The 20,580-nt window shown below is 43.7% G+C and overlaps 2 protein-coding genes and 1 long non-coding RNA gene across 4 annotated transcripts; 2 read left to right on the top strand and 1 right to left on the bottom strand.

Annotated features, from left to right (window-relative positions):
• Positions 1–4,134: 4,134 nt before the first annotated feature.
• LOC129592663 (uncharacterized) lies at positions 4,135–7,775 on the top strand. Of its 2 annotated transcripts, none has more exons than XR_008691000.1 (4): positions 4,135–4,273; positions 4,651–4,982; positions 5,089–6,503; positions 6,959–7,775. It is a non-coding gene; the product is annotated as an uncharacterized LOC129592663 (long non-coding RNA). The 2 variants fall into 2 exon arrangements; XR_008691001.1 differs by having other exon boundaries at positions 4,651–5,022.
• Positions 7,776–8,714: 939 nt separating this feature from the next.
• Positions 8,715–10,902, bottom strand: LOC129592662 (guanine nucleotide exchange factor MSS4-like). Its single transcript, XM_055488751.1, has 2 exons — positions 10,380–10,902; positions 8,715–9,377 (listed from the first exon to the last, which is right to left on the bottom strand). Exons 1-2 carry the CDS (start codon positions 10,557–10,559, stop codon positions 9,072–9,074), a joined length of 486 nt encoding a protein of 161 aa, XP_055344726.1. The 5' UTR covers positions 10,560–10,902; the 3' UTR covers positions 8,715–9,071.
• An 870-nt stretch (positions 10,903–11,772) lies between these two features.
• LOC129592584 (zinc finger RNA-binding protein-like) lies at positions 11,773–20,199 on the top strand. Its single transcript, XM_055488651.1, has 18 exons — positions 11,773–12,006; positions 12,068–12,146; positions 12,206–12,232; positions 12,310–12,346; positions 12,410–12,685; positions 13,312–13,400; positions 13,496–13,798; positions 14,066–14,200; positions 14,537–14,669; positions 14,734–14,978; positions 15,415–16,082; positions 16,443–16,674; positions 17,103–17,265; positions 17,446–17,798; positions 18,371–18,466; positions 18,537–18,669; positions 19,499–19,599; positions 19,696–20,199. Exons 1-18 carry the CDS (start codon positions 11,984–11,986, stop codon positions 19,882–19,884), a joined length of 3,282 nt encoding a protein of 1,093 aa, XP_055344626.1. The 5' UTR covers positions 11,773–11,983; the 3' UTR covers positions 19,885–20,199.
• Positions 20,200–20,580: the final 381 nt, after the last annotated feature.

Raw genomic sequence — 20,580 nt, 5'->3', positions numbered from 1 at the left:
ATCGGGCGATGGCTGTACCGTCGACGTCGCTACAGTGCTCGGGGCGTCCTCTAGGGCGGACAGGTTGTTGACGCGGTCAGTAATGTGGCGTGAGGCCGACTCCACCGCCAGCGATGCACGCGAACGCTGTACTGCAGTACAACCCGGACATGATTGTGTACTGGAAGACAGAGTACTGCTATCCTTAACAGTCAAAAATGCTTTCATCTGTATTCTGTAACAGTCCATAGGAAATCAACAGTGTCGTAGGCAGCGCTGCCTACTGTATCTACTATAAATCTACAAAACGGTGAAACATGGGATGTCGCTAAATAATAGAATTACCAGGGTTCGCACTGCCGAAAGAACAGCCATTCACGGCGCATGGCGATACACCGACCAACATTACAAGATAGAAAATGCTGCTTTACAAGATAGAAAATGCTGCTGCACATGCGGATCAATGGATCATCATTGTCCTGCTGGATGTAGAATACGGATCGATAAATTCGTTCGATCTGCGTTGCGAAAGCCGGGTTTACTGCCGTTGAATTTCCACTTTCTTGGGAAGGACAGCATACAAATGATGGACACAGAGCAGATCCGGCGACCAATTATAGCTGGTCTGACCGACGGCGACAAGTTGCTGACGAATTTTTGCTGACCGACAAAATGCTTACCCGATAATCTGTTGAAAACGAAATGCAAAAAACCTAAGAAAATAAGAAAACCCCAGAAACTCGAAATCGAGAAAACTCGCAAGGAACCGAAGGAAGCAACGCAGACCTGCAAAAGTTAAGAAGCCTGATAAAGAACGATAAGCAAGCTGTCGGTCAACCAGACAATTGTGTAAGAATCGGGAAAGAAAACTGAAGTAATGCCAATTGTGAATCAGTAATCTGTCGGTCAATGTCGATCAGCAAATTGTTGGGAAGCTAAACGGAGGACAGGCAGTAATGATGGTCGGCAAGTTAGCCACTTCAGCTGATTAACGGCAATGCATGCGGCTGTTTCTTTCGAAGGTATCCGCTGTCCAGCAGGTGAAGCGATGCCGACAGCGGTCGCCGACGGCACTTGGAAAGGCGCCAACCAGACGGCCAGTGCGCGACCGGCATCGCTTCGGCTGATACTTGGTAGGCAGCGGATGATCTGGACGGAAACAGCCGCATGAATATGTTGAAATTCTTAAATATATTGTAATTCAGACGGTAATCCCGGCAGTCCCAACACAAGTATGGTAAGACGGATAATTATCCTGAAAAAATTTTGCAGTTCAGCGTGATCCACTAGTGGGTACTTCGAAAAGATGAAAATACTGTACCATACAGTGCAGATTGCAGAATGAGCACTGGGCTTTTGTCGTAATTATAGTTTCCGGATTTAATGAAATTCGCCTGTTGCCGGCAAAAGCGTCCGGCGGACGGTTCATCCGTCCGGACGATTTTGCCGGTTGCGTGCGCCATTGAAACCACATCCCAGGCGGTTGGCATTGCGGTTCTGTGGCTGTTTTCTGCCCAATCATAAATCGGTGAAAGAATACTTTACAAAACCAGTGAAACCTAATCTGCTCTCAATCAGCTCCCGTTCACTTACTATAGGTGGCCAAGTTGAATGCCAACCGAACGATCTTTGTTTCGGCTACTCTATTGTTTTACGTCATCGCTTTTATCAAGTCAAGAAATGATCGATTATTTAGAGAATTCACGCTCGCATCTGCCGGCACTGCACAACAACTTGTGGAAATTGAGCGCACATTTTTTTTTATTTAATTTGCACATGTTTTATACACAGCTATGATAACAAAGTTATTTATAGAAAATGATATTTTTCTTACTTTGAAGTTTGCACATCACATAAGGAAAGAAGTTGATATACTTGACTGAAAATTGTAATCGTTTATGGCGGGCACCATCTCATCTACGCATAGACGTATAATTCACAGTACAAACAGCATAACCAACAATGTAGAAAATCGTGGATGGCATGACTTTAATTCCCGTGCGCGATGGAAGGGCAGTTGTGTGGGATGCGACGTGCTGGGACACTGTTGCCATGTCCCACGTTAGTGCCAGTTCAAGAAAAGCCGGAAGCGTAGCCCAGTTGGCTGAAAACTACAAGCGCAACAAATATGCTTTCGTCGAAGAACTGGGATATTTTTTCTACCCTCTGGCGGTGGAAACGTTCGGTACGTTTGGAGTATCTTTTGCTGAGCTCATCCGTTTCGCCGGCCGTAAGATCCGCGAAATTACCGGAGAACCACGATCTACGGCCTTTTAAGGCAGCGCTTAAGCCTTGCAGTAGTCAGAGGAAATGCAGCTGCGGTTTTGGGTACACTGACTGCACGCCCCAAGATCACTAATGGGACTAACGATTTTGGATGTTTTTTCAATGTTTAAATTCTGATCATTTTAAGTAGTGTAAACCTGTGCTAGCCCATCTGATCTGTAAGCTGACTGGTGTCGAATAAAATTACCTATAAATCGTAGAACGATGGCATGATGTGACAACTGTTGTCCTTCATCATAATAAAATGTCTAACAATCCAATGTTCATAATACTGAGTAAGCAGGAGGCACTGTCTAGCCTGAGATTTTTTCCTTGGGCGGCTGCAGCTGCAGGTGATACATGCACAGGACGCAAAGGTCACCCTGCCGCAGGGCAGGAGACACTCCACCGGCCGGAGTCGTGGCGCTGATCATGAAGGTGCTGGTGTTGGGGACGGTCGGTTTGTACGTACTTGTGCCCACTGGGGGAACGGATCGACACGGCCCTACTCAGCGGAACAGCGCGGGTGGTATAAAGTTTTGGTGGCGTCAGACGACCCGTTCTGCCGTTTCGGGCGTGGCGACCGCGCAGTACAACCACTTCCCGTCTCCTACCTCGGCAGGAACTGTAACGGGCAGCGTCGATATGTACGTATGTGTATACTTACCGGGTTTTTGATTTGTTTTTCGCTGGTCTGTACTCTGTAGTCATCCAAAGAGAACTGAAAATGTGCGAATCTGACATTTCGGACATTTGTAAACATGGAAGAGCGGTTCTTTTGCATTGCACCCCGGTTCAGTTTCTGTTCATCCTTTGGTTTTTTATGGAAATCATTTCAAGTGCATGCTTCGAAATTCAGATGCAAAGCTTTTGATATGTAAACTGTTCATTTCAGGAAATTTTAACACAAGCTCACCGAAATATAAGAACGCGTATATTCCAAGTGACCGAAACATGAAAACACCGTGTGCAATCAGCAGCAATTCATGTAGCGCGCTATGTAGGGGGGAGGGTGGTATAAGTGAACGGTGACCAAAATATAAAACCGTGACCCAAACAGGAGAAAAATCGAAGTAATTATTCTCAACAGTCAAAAATGCTTCCACCTCCATAAGCATGCGCGCGTGAATGATCGGCGCTTCGCTAACGGGGATAGCGTATAAATACACGGTTGGCTCAATATGCATTACAACGCGGCATCTGCCATCTACATTTCGCGGGCCTACACTGTATGCAGACTGGGTTATCGTTGTCGGCAAATGTCTTGCGATGTAGCTGAATAATCTTAGTACGTACTATGCATAAAGCCAATCAGAATGACCGATTAGCCAGTACCACCCTTCACAGATACAGTTTCTGATGACTTAGTACATTTTATTTTCTAGTGATTGCATTTATTATGTGGAATAGAATAAAATGCATGACTGTAAAAAAAAGAAACTGGCTGCTCGTACGAGACAACCGGTACTAGTAACAATGAAGTGCGATCTTGTGCAACTCGATTTCCTGTTTCCCTTGAGTAAACGCATCGCGCACACAATTTACATAAGCTCTGAAGAGTAAGTAAATAATTTAAGGCAGTAAACTGGCTTTGACATGCGATGCCATACTGAGTTTGACCCTGTACAACAGTGTATACCCTTGACGCTCTGTGTATACAGAATAACCTTGAACTTGAAGGATTAGTATATTAATTGTACAGTTTACACACACGTGCGCTGAGTGCGCTATACGTGAACTTCACGATTCACAGCCTGTCTGTGATATATGGTCTTTACCTTAGCAGTTAGCTGACTACATCGGGCGATTATTGGTGCAGCGCAAACTCACATACGGTTACAAACTTACAACTATAAATTAAGGGAACGTACGGTCGACAAGAAACTCTTCGATTGTGTCGCATGGCTAGCCACCTTTCCGCTTGAACAGTGCCGTCTAAATGGCGACTGGAAAGTGCAGTTGTCCTTACTCCTTAGCTGGGGCATTTGTATGTTTGTGTGGATTGGTACAGGGGCGTGTTCTTATTCAGGTATGAGAAACCATTTTTGAAATCAGTCTAAACTATTACGCATTACGCATTATTATGTTACGCATTATTATTAATATTATTATTTATTATTATTTTATATTTATTATTTATTTATTTTTTATTTTTTTATTTTTTATATTTTATTTTTTATTTTTTATTTATTATTATTTTATTATTTATTATTTATTATTAAACTATTACGCATTATTATGTTATATTGAATGATTGATCATGATTTAATTTTGCTGCAGTTTATTAATTATTATGATTGTATTTATACTACCTAGATTGTAGTACGATTTTAATATCGAAAGTGGCAGCAAAGCGTACCGCTCCTAGCAGGGAGTACGATGACAGCATGGTGCGTTCAATTACAGACTTAGTGTGGCTGAGGAGCACCGAAAGCCTGGCAAATTGGAAAGTTTCAATTCTCCGATTTATTCTACAACGTTGTATTCTAAATGTGGGAGCCAGTAAGACATAACGGAATCATTCAAATAATGAGATCTGGCGCTATTATACGAGGTGTATCGAATTTGTATGGGACGTCGATGAGCCAGGGGATATTCGCGAAAAGTAATACCCCGGATTGGAAACAGCTACGGGCCAAAGAATATATATCCATTGTTCGGCCAATATAGTTGTCAGGTCGGGAAAAGATATATTCCCTTTATCCACCTTGCCGGTACTTTAATATGGTCGGACTGCGGTAAGATGCCGGGTGACCACCACACCTCACCACACTAAAGGTTTTTCGCATATCTACTGATGTTGTACTCTGCACGCATGTTGAAGGAGCACCCGGTGCTTTTCAGATGACAAGGTGAGGGAGAAGCATTGTAAACGCCTGGGTCGCAACTGCAGGGTGTTACGCTGGCACATGCAAGTTCCTACAACCGAACAACCATACAGGTTTGCACACTGTATACTGGTTTTCGCAGAACATCCGGAAGGTCACCAACGTAAGATCCTTGATTAAGTTACTTAAACTTTGAGGATAACAGATTGACCTTTACATTGACGGCGTGATGCCAATCCGAAATTGGGCGTTACGACCATCGACCCACTAAAGTCATGTTACATCCGGAATGCCTGTCGCACACGGGCATAATCCAGCACGAGATCCTGCATGCCGTTGGATTTTTCCATGAGCTGCTCATGGAAAAATGCAACTCATGGAAAAAATCCAAGGGCATGCCGGATCTTGTGGCTGTGCTGGTAGCCTGGTAGCGAATAACAGCCGGTTTATACTTCACATGTCAACTTATGAAAGCGGTCGAACTCTCGAAGTGCGGGAGGATATTAGAGAGTGTTTTGGGGATATATCCGAAGAAGTGATGAGTTTGGCAGAAGAGCGGGAAATCGATCGACAAACGAATCCCGCGTCGTGCTGGTAAACAAACACAACGAAATAACCCTGTGACGGACAAGGCGGAAGATTATTTCAGAATAGGCATCGCTTTACCTTCTGTGGACCAACTGATAACTTCCTTGAGTGAGCGATTTCGTGACAGTATTCAACGGGCAGGCAACATTCACCCGGAACTGCCACTTGGTGAAAGAAGTACCCGAAATGACAGTATTGTCATAAGACCAATAAAGACCACGGATTATCCGGTATTGCGCTTAGAGGATACGGATAGTTGACCAGGAGTACTACTGTAATACAGCGAAGAACCGCGATTTTACCCTTTCTGTTGTTCTCCCTTGAGATGACGATTTGTCCATGAGCATGATCGGGATGAGCACGATGAGGGTGTCCATTGAGCATGATATTAACATATCCATCCCGGAGCGGGCTGGTTATGTTGGCACAAATGACGTTGATGCTAATGTTGCCAACTTTGTCCGGGCGACTGGTAAAATGATATTGGGAGTCGATGAACGAAACTGGGCGATACTGTCGGACATGGCCATATTCGGGCTGCTATACGACATGGATTCGATCATGCACTACGGCCGAAACGACCCGAGAAGCCCTGATAACCGGCTATCGTACCCACAGCATCCCCACCGCCCAGGAGAATGGGGCAAGTGCATGGCCTTAATCCATGGATGTATCCAACAGTACGTTCCCTTTGGCCACATCCCCAGGACTAAGGCCATCGCGAGCAGCTGTGAAAAGCTGCTGACAAGTGCACCCAGATGGCGGTACCTGCGCTGGCCGCTACCCGAATACCCAGTCTACAGATACGTAGCAATCGCTTCCAATGCGAGATACGTCCGTAGCGTATGTATACGAGGAAAATTGGGTGCTGTGAACATACCCTTCACGATTAGGGTGCAATGAACATCCGACTAGTCTACAGCTCGCAACGCTACTGTCCTCGTACTATTCATACTGAAAACGAAGGAAGTTTCATACACAATACATATAAGTTCTAAAATGTGGTTTGAAGATACGATAATTTTTTTTGTGGACCGTCATTTGTTGAAATAGACGGTGAAAATACTTGAGTAATTAACATTTTCTGTAAAGTTAGTTCCCGGGTGTTCATCGCATCCTAATCGTGAAGGGTATGTTCACAGCACCCAATTGTCCTCGTATGGCTCAAACAACACTTAATTTATCTGTAGATAAGACATTCGGAGTGAAAGCATATACTCTGTAGTCTGTACATAGTGCAAGTGGACCGGGTGGCACACTGTTTAGATGTAGAAGGCATAATGTTATTTATGTTGCAGCGGTAGGTGCTACGCGGATTCCGGGGACAATAAGCCCGGAGTGGTACGCCGAGCGCCTGACCGGTACTCCAACGCCGCTGAAAAACCTGTACCACCATGAACCCTATGACTTCGGGGTTATGCAGCTTCTTCAGCGGCATTTTCAGACAAACGAACCAATGCTACTCACAGGCCAATGTGGAGAAACTCTACCTTGGTGTCGCCGTTCCACCCGGTGGTTTCCAGCTGGGAATCAAGCTGGCCTGACCGTGTCCTGTGATATTCCTCCTCTTCCGACGCCGCTGGCCTGGACCTCTCGTCTGGCATCTCCATCGGCTAAGCGCTTTTGATACACGCCTTTCCTACCTGTCTTTTATTCGATGATGAGGTTTCTTGTTTTTCCTTTATACTACGACGGTTTTACTTTATATTTCGAGCTACACCGTTGCTTTATTACTACACTCAGTTGTTGTTGCTGCTGCAGTACTGAATCGCGCGCAGCGACTATCTTTCCCGTTCAGTTGCACTATGCACCTCCCAAAGATCACCACTACCGCCTGCTGACCATGGCCGACATCCAGCTACTTCCTCATCCACAATGTGCACCGCGACGTCCCAACTGTGCTCAGTAGATTTACAGAAATCTTGTTTTATTCTCGGGCCACGTTATCAACGTTTCCCGTTGGCAGCTGTGCTTCTAAGCGTCGATGTTTTCTGGTACTTCTTTTCGTTTAACGATTTTTATAATACGAGTACATCGCATAAAAAGCTTACAGATAGATACTCGTGAATTTCAATGGGCGCATAGGTTCCAATGTATACTCGTATGTAAGCCCAATTCCTACAGCAAATACAAATATAGCAAAATTGTAGCATGATGGCATTTTGTGCCTCTTCTACATGAGTGCTCTGTGCCAAAATATGTATTAACAATACTGTGCTGTGGTTATGTTCGACTCCCGAAACGCAAATAAATTTAATACAGACCGATTGAATTTTTTTTTGCTTTAAACAAACATGCATAAGGAAACCTTGTTTCGGAGTCAATTTTGTTCGGGGTAGTGTAAGTACAGACTGTACAGTACCTTCTGTTTTTTCGTTGGTATACATTTCCTGTCGCACTTATTTTAGTAAACATGAAACAGAAAATTCCAAATTGAAAAAAAATCATGACTTGATTGTAAAAGCTAAGAAGAATAAAAATACCCGGCCGCCTGAATTTCATTGCGTGGGAACGGCGAAAGAGGAGCACCGGCAGCAATATGTGCAATACAAACCGTTTTTGACGCTGGGATTAATTTTAAGAAATGCATGCAGTCCTAAAAGTAATGGACAGGCATAAGTGATCAAATGAACCGGGATGATTTTATACGGAAAAAATATAGTGAACGTAATGTTGCGGCTTTCAGGCTTAAGTGTCCTGCGCTGAAATGCATCGTGTCCTGTTAAGTTGACAATTCAGAAGCCGAGTTGTAACTTAAGAAATATTTTTGTGAATTTTCGTAGTGTTGTGGTTTCGAGGATGCGGAAGAATCTGACAATTTACACTGGGTCTTAACAATTTACACATGTACTGTAAACAAACCAAGTGCATATGAACTTTTTTTATACCACTGAAGCGAATAAAGAATTTTTGAACAAAAACAATATCACTGGCGGAATTCGCTGGCATTAAGTAGTGTATTAATGTACGGCGGTCACCCACAAAACCGACAGACTAATATTCACAATTTAACATCAACTAAAAACATCAGCAAATGAATTTTTATTTTGGGAAACAGAAACAGCAGAACTTGGTCAATATCGTCGTCGAGGTCAGTTTACGCGATGTGTTAGAAACTTACAACATTAAATGGTATTTTTATTTTGTCAAATTACATTAATGGTGCGCTTAGCCATTAATGCTTCGCGCACGAACACATCGGGTAGCAGAACAAAACCGCGAATTAAAAGAAACGTTTTTACCAACGGAATTTCCGATGATTATTTTACAGTCACGCACAAAATCGACCGTCGAAAAAATTCTCACAAACTAAACATACCAGCCAAAAATTTTATTTATTTAAAATAAAAACCCGCATCTGTTGGTCAACATCCGCCATGGAGATCCGTCGCCCATCCACCCGTCAATCCCTCAGGTCTCCTTGACCCGGGATTTGGCGATGAAGAAGTCGTCGCGACTGCCGTTGACGGCGTGGTAGCCGATGGGGCCCATCTCGCAGTCGGCGCAGGTCAGGTACTTGACGTGCTGCACACTGTGCGAGACGCCCACGTTCTCGAAGGTGTACATGCCCTTCACCAGCCAGAAGGCCTCCAGCGCCTCCCCTGCCACGCCCGCCACCACGTGCTCCACGTCCGCGGGGAAGGCCGGCGGCTCCGCGGCGGCGGCGCCGGCCGTGGCGTCGGAGCGGGCTTTGAAGGACATGGCCGGCAGAAATACCTGCAAACAGAAGTTCATTTTTTATTTTTATTTAGACTGTAGCCTGTAGGTATCTGTACTAGTCATATAATTATACATTTTTATACATTATTTTTAGTTCACATTTTATTTTTAATTTAGGGAAATTTTACAGATTCTTATTTTTCATTTCTAACTTACAATTACTTAGTGCTTTTAATTTTTACGTATTATTTGAGCAGATTTTGCACTCTGTTAATTTACATGTTTTTGCTTCTACGAATTCATAAAGAATTTCATATTTTTATTTTGGCAGACTTCTCAGATTTGGTTCATCATTATTTTTGTTCTTTTTATTTTTACGGATTTGTTACCAGATTTTTATTAGTACGAGTACTTTACTGCTTATTTATATTTACCCGGATTTTCAATTACAGAAAATCATACTCCTGTCAGATACTGAGAAATATTAATAAAAATGCAAATGGGAAAATATCCGCTAAAATGAAATCATAAAGTACTGCATTATTCCGTGTTTTCATTTTAGCGGATAAGTTTAAATTTTTATTTTCTCTCAAAAACGATTATAGGACATACTTATTTTAAACGGTACTTACTGTATATTTTCAGATTTTTATTGTTCCTAATTTCATACATATTGTCCTGATTTCTACCAATTTTTAGCTTTTTATAACTTTTATTAAACTGGTCTAGATAAAATAATTAAATTAATTTTTCTACCGATAAAACTTTTATGAAATAATTTAAATTCAATATATTGCCCTAATTAAATTTCAATTTGAATCAATTAGACTAAAATCTTGAATTCAAAATGCCGACGTTCTCGCAGAACCAGCAGATTATCAACCAATCAACTTTTATGGACAAAATTTTATTTTTAGCATCATTATTCATGATTATTGATACGCGAATCTGATCAGGCCATGACTTATGTAGCACTTGCTGACTTGCAACAACACTAACAGCAACGTCAAACCAGAATTCGTCTCCTCAGTTTTTAATCTGCTAGCATTCACTACCCACCTTTTTGCAGACGGATGTCGCGCAATTAGGCAGGAGAATCTTTGAGCCACAGCGTTCGCACACCAGCGTTTTGGGATTGGTCTCCGCTGGAGCGACGGTATCGTTCTGCGCCGCGGCTGGTTCCACAGCGTTAGCATCAGCGTTGCCACCACCAACACCAGCTGGCTCTCCGTCCGACATCTTCCCGCTTCCACAACACCACTCCTTGATCCTGCTGTCAACTGGACGCAACACACTCAATCAGGAATGTTCAAATTATCAGGAACAACAAACTGCAACAACGCAGATCAAAATTCGATCAAAAACAGTTTGAAGGAAAACTGAAAACAAGCAGTTACAAGCTCAAAAACCCTAGCGGGGCGTCCCCCGTGGGGACTGTTCCGAAGGACGGGTTTTATTACATAATAACTGCAAAAAACTTCTGTTGTGGAGTTGTTTACTGGGAAGATTGCCTGAGTGCAAGCTGGACGGCTATTTTAGCGAAATAGTCTGCGGCAAGTGCAACCACCTCGCGTACGCGCATACGTGTACAGTATTAGTCTCGACTTTGGGTACCTGATTCCGACTGCCACTATCTCCAAAACTTGCAGCATCAGTTTTCGTTGTCACTTTAACGAACCTTCCCAGTTAATGTTTCAGAATAGAGAATAAAATTTTAGAATTTTTGATATTTTGAGTAGGTTTTATGGAGAACCAAGAAAGTTAGATTTTGTTTTTGGTTTCTCGTAGACTTAGCATAGGTCCGTCCGTTGGAGGCGTTGCTTGCACCCTATGCTATATCTACGAGAAACCAAACAAGCATAACTTTCTTGGTTCCCCACAAAAACACTTATCAGAGATCAAAAAGCGTCAAATTTTTCTTTCTATCTTCTGAGATGTTGGTTAGGAAGTTTTATGGAAAGGTAAACGAAAAACTAGTGCTTGAAACTTTGGATCAACTGACGATGACATTCAGTGCGTTCTTTCACTGTTCACATACATGCTCCACCTCTGCCTCTGCATCTCTGCCCATCCTGAGTTACAGCATTTCTGTCTCTTGAGTTTACAGTAAATTTCTCTCTATTGTCAGTAAACGTTCTGTCTGTCCTCAGTTACAAGCTCAGTTTTTCCCTATCCTGTGTTACAAACTTACAAGTTACAATAGGATTCGACATGGATCCATACCTACAGGTATATATATACATACATATATATATATACCCGTGGACGTATGCAGCGCTACGTCCTTCGGAAAAGTTGAAAATGGAAAAATCAACAGCAGAAATTCATGTCAGAGCGCGTTTCGGATAATTCACCAAACCGCCGTCAGGGAGATTTACAACGCAAATAAGACTGTCGCCACGGCAACCGCCACACTTCCTCAACTACGTTGCACCCATCCTAGTCCGTATTACAATTTTTCGATCTAAATTTGCCAAGTCAGTTTTTTATTGGAAAATTGCCAGGTGGCTCGTTGTGCTGTTTCCCTTGATTTAAGGATCGAAGGACCTTGTTTTCTTGCCACGGCAACCGTAGATTCAGAAACCTCCCGATTTTCGCAGAACCTTACTCGCGGATGGTGTAGAATCTGGAACTGAGGAACGTTTCATCCGCTGAGCGCAGCCATGTATAATCCCTTCACGGCAAAGTACGCGATTTCTGTGTTGCGTTTTTACCAGTCGAATGCTGACGTTCGAATCTTGTTTCAGCGCGGCTCCCGTGGCGTACAACATGGACCCCCAGCAGGCCTATGCGGGGGCCTATTCTGGCTATCCAGTGCAGGCCAACGTAAGCGCAAAATTCCCATCGAAAATCGCTAAGTCCTAACCGTGTTTTCGATTTTGCAGTACGGGACCGTGCAGTATCCACCCGCGGTACGTAATTCCCTGTACTAATCACCCGCCATCTTGTATCACATACAGAATCCTAACCCGTTGCGCTGTATTTACAGACCACGCAGTATAGCAATTATTCGCAGCAGCAGCAGAGTACGTAGACTTGTTTTTTCTTTTCATTAGCGACTTTTTTCCTCGACCGCGGTGATTTTGCAGATAGCCAGATGTATTCCGGTCTGGATGCCGCGGTGTACTCGGCGGCGACGGCCATGTTGGCAGAGCGCGGTCTGCAGCCGCCCAGCAAGCCGTACGCGTCGACCTACTCGCAGAATCTGCAATCGGGCGGATCGGATGCCAATTCCAGTTGGAAGAGCCGTGTGGAACAGATGAATCCCACGGTGTCCACCACTAGCAGTGCGCCCCGCGGGGGATCCACCGCGCGGGGCGGGCGCGGGAGTTTCCGCGGGGGTCGCGGCAGTTTTGGCGGACCAGGTACGTTTATTCTCCTGCTTTTTTCACGGTTTTATTGAAAGTCTTGAAATCACGTCTTTTTTATTTTTTGAAATTTTTATTGGATTAATAAAAAGATATATTTTTGAACATTTTTCTATTTTGTGTATTATTATTAGTAATTCTAAAAACAAAATAAATACAGAATAAATTCAAATTTTTTCTATGTAATTTCTAGTCTGCGACTCTGCACCGATATTAATTTTTGCGCAGCTTTTTGACAATTATAGCGACATTTTTAAACGTTTTTTCGGTGGCTGGGATGGCGAATATTATTTTTAGTTCACTGTTAATTTTAATGAAATAATTAAATGATTATTTGAATTATTAGTGAATTAAATTTTTTTCATCGACATTTTCCAGTTTTTGTATGTTGCCCGTTACAAAAAAATCATTAATAAATATTCATTAAACGAACCCGTAATTAACTTAACGATTTGGTAAATATAGATCTTTCAATTCGTTAGCGAAAATAATTTTATTCAGCTGATTTTTTTTATTCAGCTGATCGTTTCTCACAATTTTCTTCGATACCGCGTTACAATTAAAATTGTTAAATAATTGTTAAATAATTATTTTTCGCAAAAAAATGAATTCATTCGTTGTAGGCCGTGGATTTCCCGTGAAACCGAAAAATCCCGAGGAGCAAGTGCAGCACTACTGTGACATCTGCAAGATCGTCTGCGCGGGCGCCACGGTACGCCATAATTTTCAACTGGGGCTGGATCCGTGCCGTTTTAATTCTTTATTTTCATTTGCATGTAATTTTCATTTCTTAATCTTCATTTGTAGTCCTTCAAAGCGCATCTGGTGGGCGCCAAACATAAGCGCCGCGAAGAGCAGGCCAAACAGCTGTCCGGACCCCCGGCTCCGGCGGCCACTGCGGCGCCGGCCGCTTCCGGGACCGGCGCAACACCAGCGCCCCCTGCTCCCAGCGTTTCGACCCCCGCCGCCGTCGCCGCGCCCCCGCCCCCGGCCGCGTTTCCCCACCGTCCCGGGCCGCACGGACGCAGCATCTTCTGCGAGCTGTGCGGCGTGCACACGGCCGGACAGCAGGCCTATGAGGCGCATCTTAACGGCAAGAGCCATCAACGGGTAAAATCCTCATTGAATTTATTATTATTTTTTTTAATCTTTGTTTTTGTTAGTAGTACGATTTTATAAATATTTTCCAGATATTGTATTAATATATTCAGCTGCTGTAGCCAATTTTCTTTTGCGAGCAGATTATCCAGGCTGTTGGGAATTTTTAAACACTTTTTTTTGGAAATTGTAATTTTGAAATTCAGTGAGATGGAATGGGAGAGTGATTTTTTTAGTTTTTAAATGAGACGGCAAGCAGTGACGATCTTTTTTGAGTAGACGCTGAAGCTGCACATGAAACTGGGCAAACCCATTCCGGTCAACGAGCCCACGGTGACGCAGCGCACCCTGCCGACCATCGGGACGCCGACGAGCAGCGGGCCCAGCACCGGCTCCTCCATCTGCACCAAAGTGGTACGGACAAATTCTCACAAATTTCTCTCAGTTTTGGATTGTTTTCTTCTTTACACTGGATCAGACGTTATTTTCATCTTTTTAAATTGGTAAAAGTTAAAAATGTTTAAGTAACGGCCAGAATTTTATTGCTATTCAGTAGATACGAGTAATATTGGCTTATTTTAGTGCTGTATTTTCAGTTTTTGACTGACAAGCTTTTTCTATTTTAACTACTTTTTATTAATTTAATTAATATTTTATTTATCAATAAATGTGATGATTTTGAATAGATTTAATATTCGTTGCTACCTAATAATTTATTTTAATATTTTAAAAAATGGCACAAGTATTTAGGTGACGGGCGGGAAGACGGTTTTGATCACGCCCAAGATGAACTTTGTGGGCGGGACGGTGTTGACCACCACCAACACGGGGATGCAGGAGGTGCCGACGTCCGGCGCCCCGCCGCCGCCCCCCGCGGCCTCCGGTGAGTCCCTTTTTTATTAGCACAAGTGACCGTCTCCCTGATCGTCATCCTTCACTGTTGACAGCGATGCCCCCACCGCCGCCGCCGCCCCCCAAGGCACCCGCCCAGGCGCGCCCCAAGATCCCCATCAAGCACATGGTCAACCCCAACACTGCCGGCGCCGACCCCATCGGGCAGGAGTACGTGCAGAAGCAGGAGCGCGAGGGCAAGGTGGCTTACTACAAGTGCACGCTCTGCGACTGCGAGTTCTCCGACGAGTCAGGGATGAATTCGCATATCCGCGGCCGCCGCCATCGCACCAGCTACCAGGTGCGTACACATTATTTGAATCCTCTACTTATATTTTTTATCTGCTTTTAATTTATTATTTGCTGGGTTTTTTTAAAAATTTAGTTATGAAATTGGTACTAATTTATAATTTATTTTTTTATTAGTATTTAATTTACGTTGAAAAGTAGCAACGAAAGTGCGGTGGAAATGTCACATAAATTCGCGTTTGATTATTCCCACTAATTTATTCTTCCTTTTATTTTGTTCCAGTAATTTGCACGATTATCCAGTTTGGTGGAAGTGATTAGTGTTTGTGTCAAATTGATTTTTTCCGCATTAATTGAGTCCACTATTTTTATTGCTGTTTTTAATATTGAATTTTTATTTTTGATTAAAATAATTTTATTAAATTTGCAGTTTTAATAAGACGATAATTTATTTACCATAAGGATGGCTAAATTTGGGATGTTTGTAGAAAAAAGTGGACCCGTCGATCGTCGTGGAGCCGTCTAACGCGCAGAAGAAGCTGAACGAGCGCAACAAACGCCTCGCGGCCCAGGCCGCCCCCCGGGCCCCCAAACGCCCCGGCCCGCCGCCCGGCGGCCCCCCCTCCCCGCCCAAACGCGTTCGCCGCCCCATCCCCGGCCCGCCGCAATGGACGCCCCCGGGTCCGGACCCCTACGGCCCCCCTCCCATGGGCTACGAACCGATGGGCTACGAGCCCTACCCCGTGCACCACGACCGCTACGGCCCCCCGCCGGGACCCTATAACGACGCGCCGCCCCCGGGGCCACCGCGCGGACTGTTGGGACATTATCCGCGGTACCAGGAACCCCCCGGGGCGCTGTACGTGCCCCCGCGGGCCTCCGGACCGTTGTTGCCGGCGCCGGTAGAAACGGGACGCTTCCCGCCAGGTCCCGGAAGAATGGAAGGGATGGGAGGGGGTGGGAGGATGGAGGACGGGTCGCCGCCGCGGGCGCGTGCGTCGCCGGTGCCGGTGGCGGCGGTGCGGATGGACCAGCAGTATCTGCTGCATAAACACCGGGCCATCACCCCGCGGGCGGCGGATTTGAACCAGCTGAACGGGATGCTGGTGGAGGTGGAGAAGGCGCTCAAGACCGTCGCCGAGAGGCTCATGTTCCCGTACGTCAACGATAAGTGATTAAATGCGAAATTAAATTTTTATTCTATAATTATTTACGTATGTGTTATGGGTTTTTTTCGGTAAATTATTGTTATTATTTTATTGAAATTATCAATTTCTTTTTTATTATATATTTGTTATTTTTTATTAAATTTTTTTATTACAGTACTGTGGAGTAATTTAATTTACTGTTTTCTAATTAATTTTTTAATAAAATTATTACGTACTTATTTACGAAAAAATGTACGCGGGCTTTGCAAATTATTTTTTCGTTGTAATTTGTAGTTCTTTGAATTTCTTTTGGTTTTTGTCCGGTGCGACCATGGTTTTGATGATAAAATGGACGGTGTTGATTGCAGAACGGAGGAAAAAGCTGTGGGCGTGAAAATGGAAGAGGGCGCTGCCGTTGCTGTGGTTGCCGCGCCGGCGCCGCCGCAGCGGATGCTGAAGGGCGCGTACCGCTTCGGACGGATGAGTAAGAATCTACTGACCAGCGACAATATAGTCGGGGAGGTGCTGCTCATCTGCAATCGGCATCCCTGCGAGGACGACATGACCATGGTGGCCAACGCGCTGAAAGCCGAGTTGAAGGTACGACGATCATTATTGTGTACTGCGCGTTATTATTCCTAGATTCGTAGTCCTAGAATGACAAACACGACTGGATTCACGGTTGCTGTAAAGTATGTATTTAATTTCAGGTGCTTGTAAATTTTTCCCAGTGGAATTTTATTTTTGTTAAATTAATTGTAAATTTATTTGCCATCAGCTAGGATTCTTGGTGAATTTTAAATGTAATCGTCATCAATTTTAATTTTTAAATTTAATATGATTTGTGTTAAATATCATCACTTATCGAATGCAGATCTTATTCTGATAGAATTTGATAATAAGAAATTACTACTTATTCGAATCTGAGTCGGATGAAAGTGTTGTCGATATCAAACTGATGATTATGATGAAATGTAATTGTCAGCAGTTAACAAATTGAATTCCCCAACGGATGTTTGGTTGGATAGATGCTGCAGGGGAATAGGGAGTTCGCGGTGATCCCGACGCCGGAGAAATGCGGCATTTTCGTGCAGGAGGAGCGTCCCGGGGAGGACAAGGCGGGCATCTATCCCGTGTGGGTGTACATGGCCTTCGGAGGGCTGCGCGACGAGCTGGCGCGACTGGAGACCGGTAGGTTGTCGGTGGCGTAGTAGTTCTATACGCAGCACAGCGAATAATCATGCTGGATTCTGTTTGCCTTCTCTCTGTGATTGGAGACGGGGCCGACGCCGTGCAGCGCCGTGTCCAGCGTCTGTCCATTGTGCTTGTGAGTGTGTATTATTGGCCATCTGTCTCTTCTGTCCCCTGCAGAGAAGGCAAACGCAGCAGCAGCAGCAGCTGGAAGCAGTGCGGCGGAGGGTCAGGAAGGCCCGGGCAGTGGCGCCCCTCCGCCACCGCCCGCGGGGGCGCTGCCGACGCTGCCGCCGTCCTCCTCGGCGGTCATCGCAGGCCCGACGGCCAATGGCAGCGGTCCGGACGGCCTCCGTGCCGACGGGCCCGCGTCCGCCGCCGCGCCCGCCCCGGCCGCCGGTCAGACGATGATCACGGCGCCCGTCACAGCTGCCGCGGTCGTCGTCGGCCCCGGGCTGGACGCGGCGGGGGCGCTGGATGTGAAGCGCTCGCTGACCGTTCTGGCGCACAGTCGGCGAACTCGCTGGTTTCAGGTGGGGAATAGAATACAACCTTATTCTTCCATTCAGCTGTGTTTTACCCGTTGTCCATGCTATTCGGTATTGTTATGCGATAATGCAGTCTACCGGTCATTTAAGTTGATTGTATGTCGGCGTAAGCGGAGATTTGCAAATTGATTTTCTATAGTTACGAGTAGTAGTTTAATTATCGCATAAATTACCAATATGTGCTTATATATTGACTAAGTGAGACAGGGTAAGAAAAAATTGGGAGCAAAATTTATTTGAGATTCTGTACAATTTTTATGGCAATCTAAATAGTCTGGCGTAGAAAATGAAATAGCAGAAAAATTGTAGAAATAAAATAGAACATTTGCTGGACATTTTCAAGGAGGTGTTATTACAATCAAAATATTGTTAGATACCGGTGATTAAATAAAAAAATTCAATGGACATTATTTTCGCTTATAATAAGTGGTGAAACAGAGTTGAAACGCTGAAGCGAAAACCAGTGAGTTTACAGCAGCTTTGGCGCGCACACCATCCCTGAGAAAATGCTATCAGTGTACGCATGATAACGCGGTGTGTGTTTGGTGTGGCTGCAGGAGTTCATTGCGTTCTTCCCGCAGTGCCGCATGCTGATGCGCATTCTCAATCACGTGCTGGAGCACCACGCGGCGCTGCGTGAGCTGGCCGGATGGGTGAGGAATATCTTAACAATTTTTTCGTAATAATTGAATTAATTTGGATGGTGATTGGTGCGTGGAGCAGCCGGTGGAGTACCTGACGATCACGGTGCTGCGCACGCAGGCCGGCTACCACGGCATCACGCCCGCCGACGTCCCGCTGGCCGAGGCCTTCTGGCTCATCCTCTCCACCATCGCCTCGGGCTGCTTCCTGCCGGGTAAGAACAAACAGCACCGGGAATTAAACAAATATTTATTAAAAATAAATGGGGGAAAATCATCCGATAAATGGATGATGGAATTAAATATTAATGATCGGTAGAAATAGGACAAAATTTTAAATGAATAAATGCCAATAACTAAGAGTAAAAGTACAATGAAATGAAATTAAATTACAATGAAATTTAATGAAATTTTAAAATTAAAATATTATTATATAATATATTATTATTATTATTATATTTTTTTTTTAAATTTTAAATTTTTTTTAATGAAATTTTTTACAATGAAATGATTATTTGAACAAGCAAATAGGAGAATAAAATAAATTATGGAATAAATGTCAGTGTCAGGTAAGGAAAAAATGTCACTAGAAAATAAAATGAATAAATGGTTAAATAAAGGGAGAATAAACAGGCAAAACGTTCAAATAAATAAATTGATACTTGCAAAAAAACAGGTGATAAAATGAATAGATTAGTGATGACTGGAAGAATTCGTCACAAAACAGCGCTAAATAATTTTGCGCGAAACTTAAATGAATACGGTGCAACTTTGAAATAGAAAAAAGCTTGTGGATTGTTTGGTGAATCATTAAATGAGAAAAAACAGAATAATTATGAGATTATTACGGAAGATTCCGGGAATGGATGATTAATGGAAAAATAAACGGAAAAAATAAGATAAATTACGGGTACAGGAAAACCAGTAAAACGTGTGGTTAAATGGAGAAACAGTTGAAATAAAAAAAAAACGAAAAACTCGAGAAATTTGGAAAAATCGGAAATAAATCCGGTAAAATTGACGCAACGCGATTGGCATCTGTAGGCTGTCCGAACGGGTTCAAGGATCCGTGCGAGCGCGGCGCCGTGGACATTCTGGGGGATCTGAGCGGGGCGGAGCGCGTGGCCGTGACCCGCGGCACCGCGGTACGTCGACGCCCCTCAAAAACGGATAAATTCCATTTATCTCAATTTTCTTCTATTTAATCACCAGTAATTCACTTTTTTCTGTTTAATTAATAGGAATTGTTGAATCGTTGGCTGACGGAGGACTGGGCGCGCGTCCTGGACGTGGAGCCCCTGCCGGGCGACCCCCTGTACCCTCCCGCGGCCCCGCCCACCGCCGTCCCCATGGAGGGCGTCCTGGAGAACGGGAAGAGCGCCGACAAGGCGCCGGAGCCGGATTTCGCCAGCGACACCATGTTATCTTGAAGTTCATCCTTGTTTTATCGTGCGGATGTGTTCTCCCGCCGGGCGGCAGTCACGGAGGTTGTATAATATTAATCGCTGGATTATTCGTCATTTTTTACAAAATATTTCCTAGTATTTTTATTTACCCGGATTATGTTGTTGCTTGATTATCCGGCGTTTACTGCTGGTTTGTCGCTGCCATAATGTTGCGTTTTTTGCCAGTTTGTGTGTGCATTCTGATAAAATTTTTAAACAGCATCGTCGTCGAAGTTGGGCCATTAAAACAATTTTTAATTCCGAATTGTTGGCGATAATTTATTAATCAAATTTAATCATGTGAATTATTATTCATTTATTTTTATAATAAATAGTCGGGTGAATAAATGCGGAAGCGATGGAATAAATAAATGGGAAATAAGAAATATGTACGGTAGAAAATATCGGAACGCGATTGTGGAATTAGGAATTATTGAATTGTGGAAATGATTAATTATGGAGCTGCTGGTATTTTTTTACAACAGATAAATTGTAATGAAGTTTGTGCAATGTTTAATATTTTATAATAAATATTAATTTTAATAGTAATATTTATAATAATTGAACTGATTAATTTACGAATGATTGGTAGGTTTGTAAATTAAACTGCTATGAAAAAGTGCTGAATACATTTTTACAATTATTTAATACGAATTATATCGATAAATTTTTGTAGGATAA

Source organism: Paramacrobiotus metropolitanus, unplaced genomic scaffold, assembly GCF_019649055.1.
Source record: "Paramacrobiotus metropolitanus isolate TYO unplaced genomic scaffold, Prichtersi_v1.0 Parri_scaffold0000054, whole genome shotgun sequence".
Lineage (NCBI taxonomy): Eukaryota > Metazoa > Tardigrada > Eutardigrada > Parachela > Macrobiotidae > Paramacrobiotus > Paramacrobiotus metropolitanus.
The sequence above is the reverse complement of the archived record's forward strand: the minus strand, read 5'-3'. Positions and strand labels throughout refer to the sequence as shown.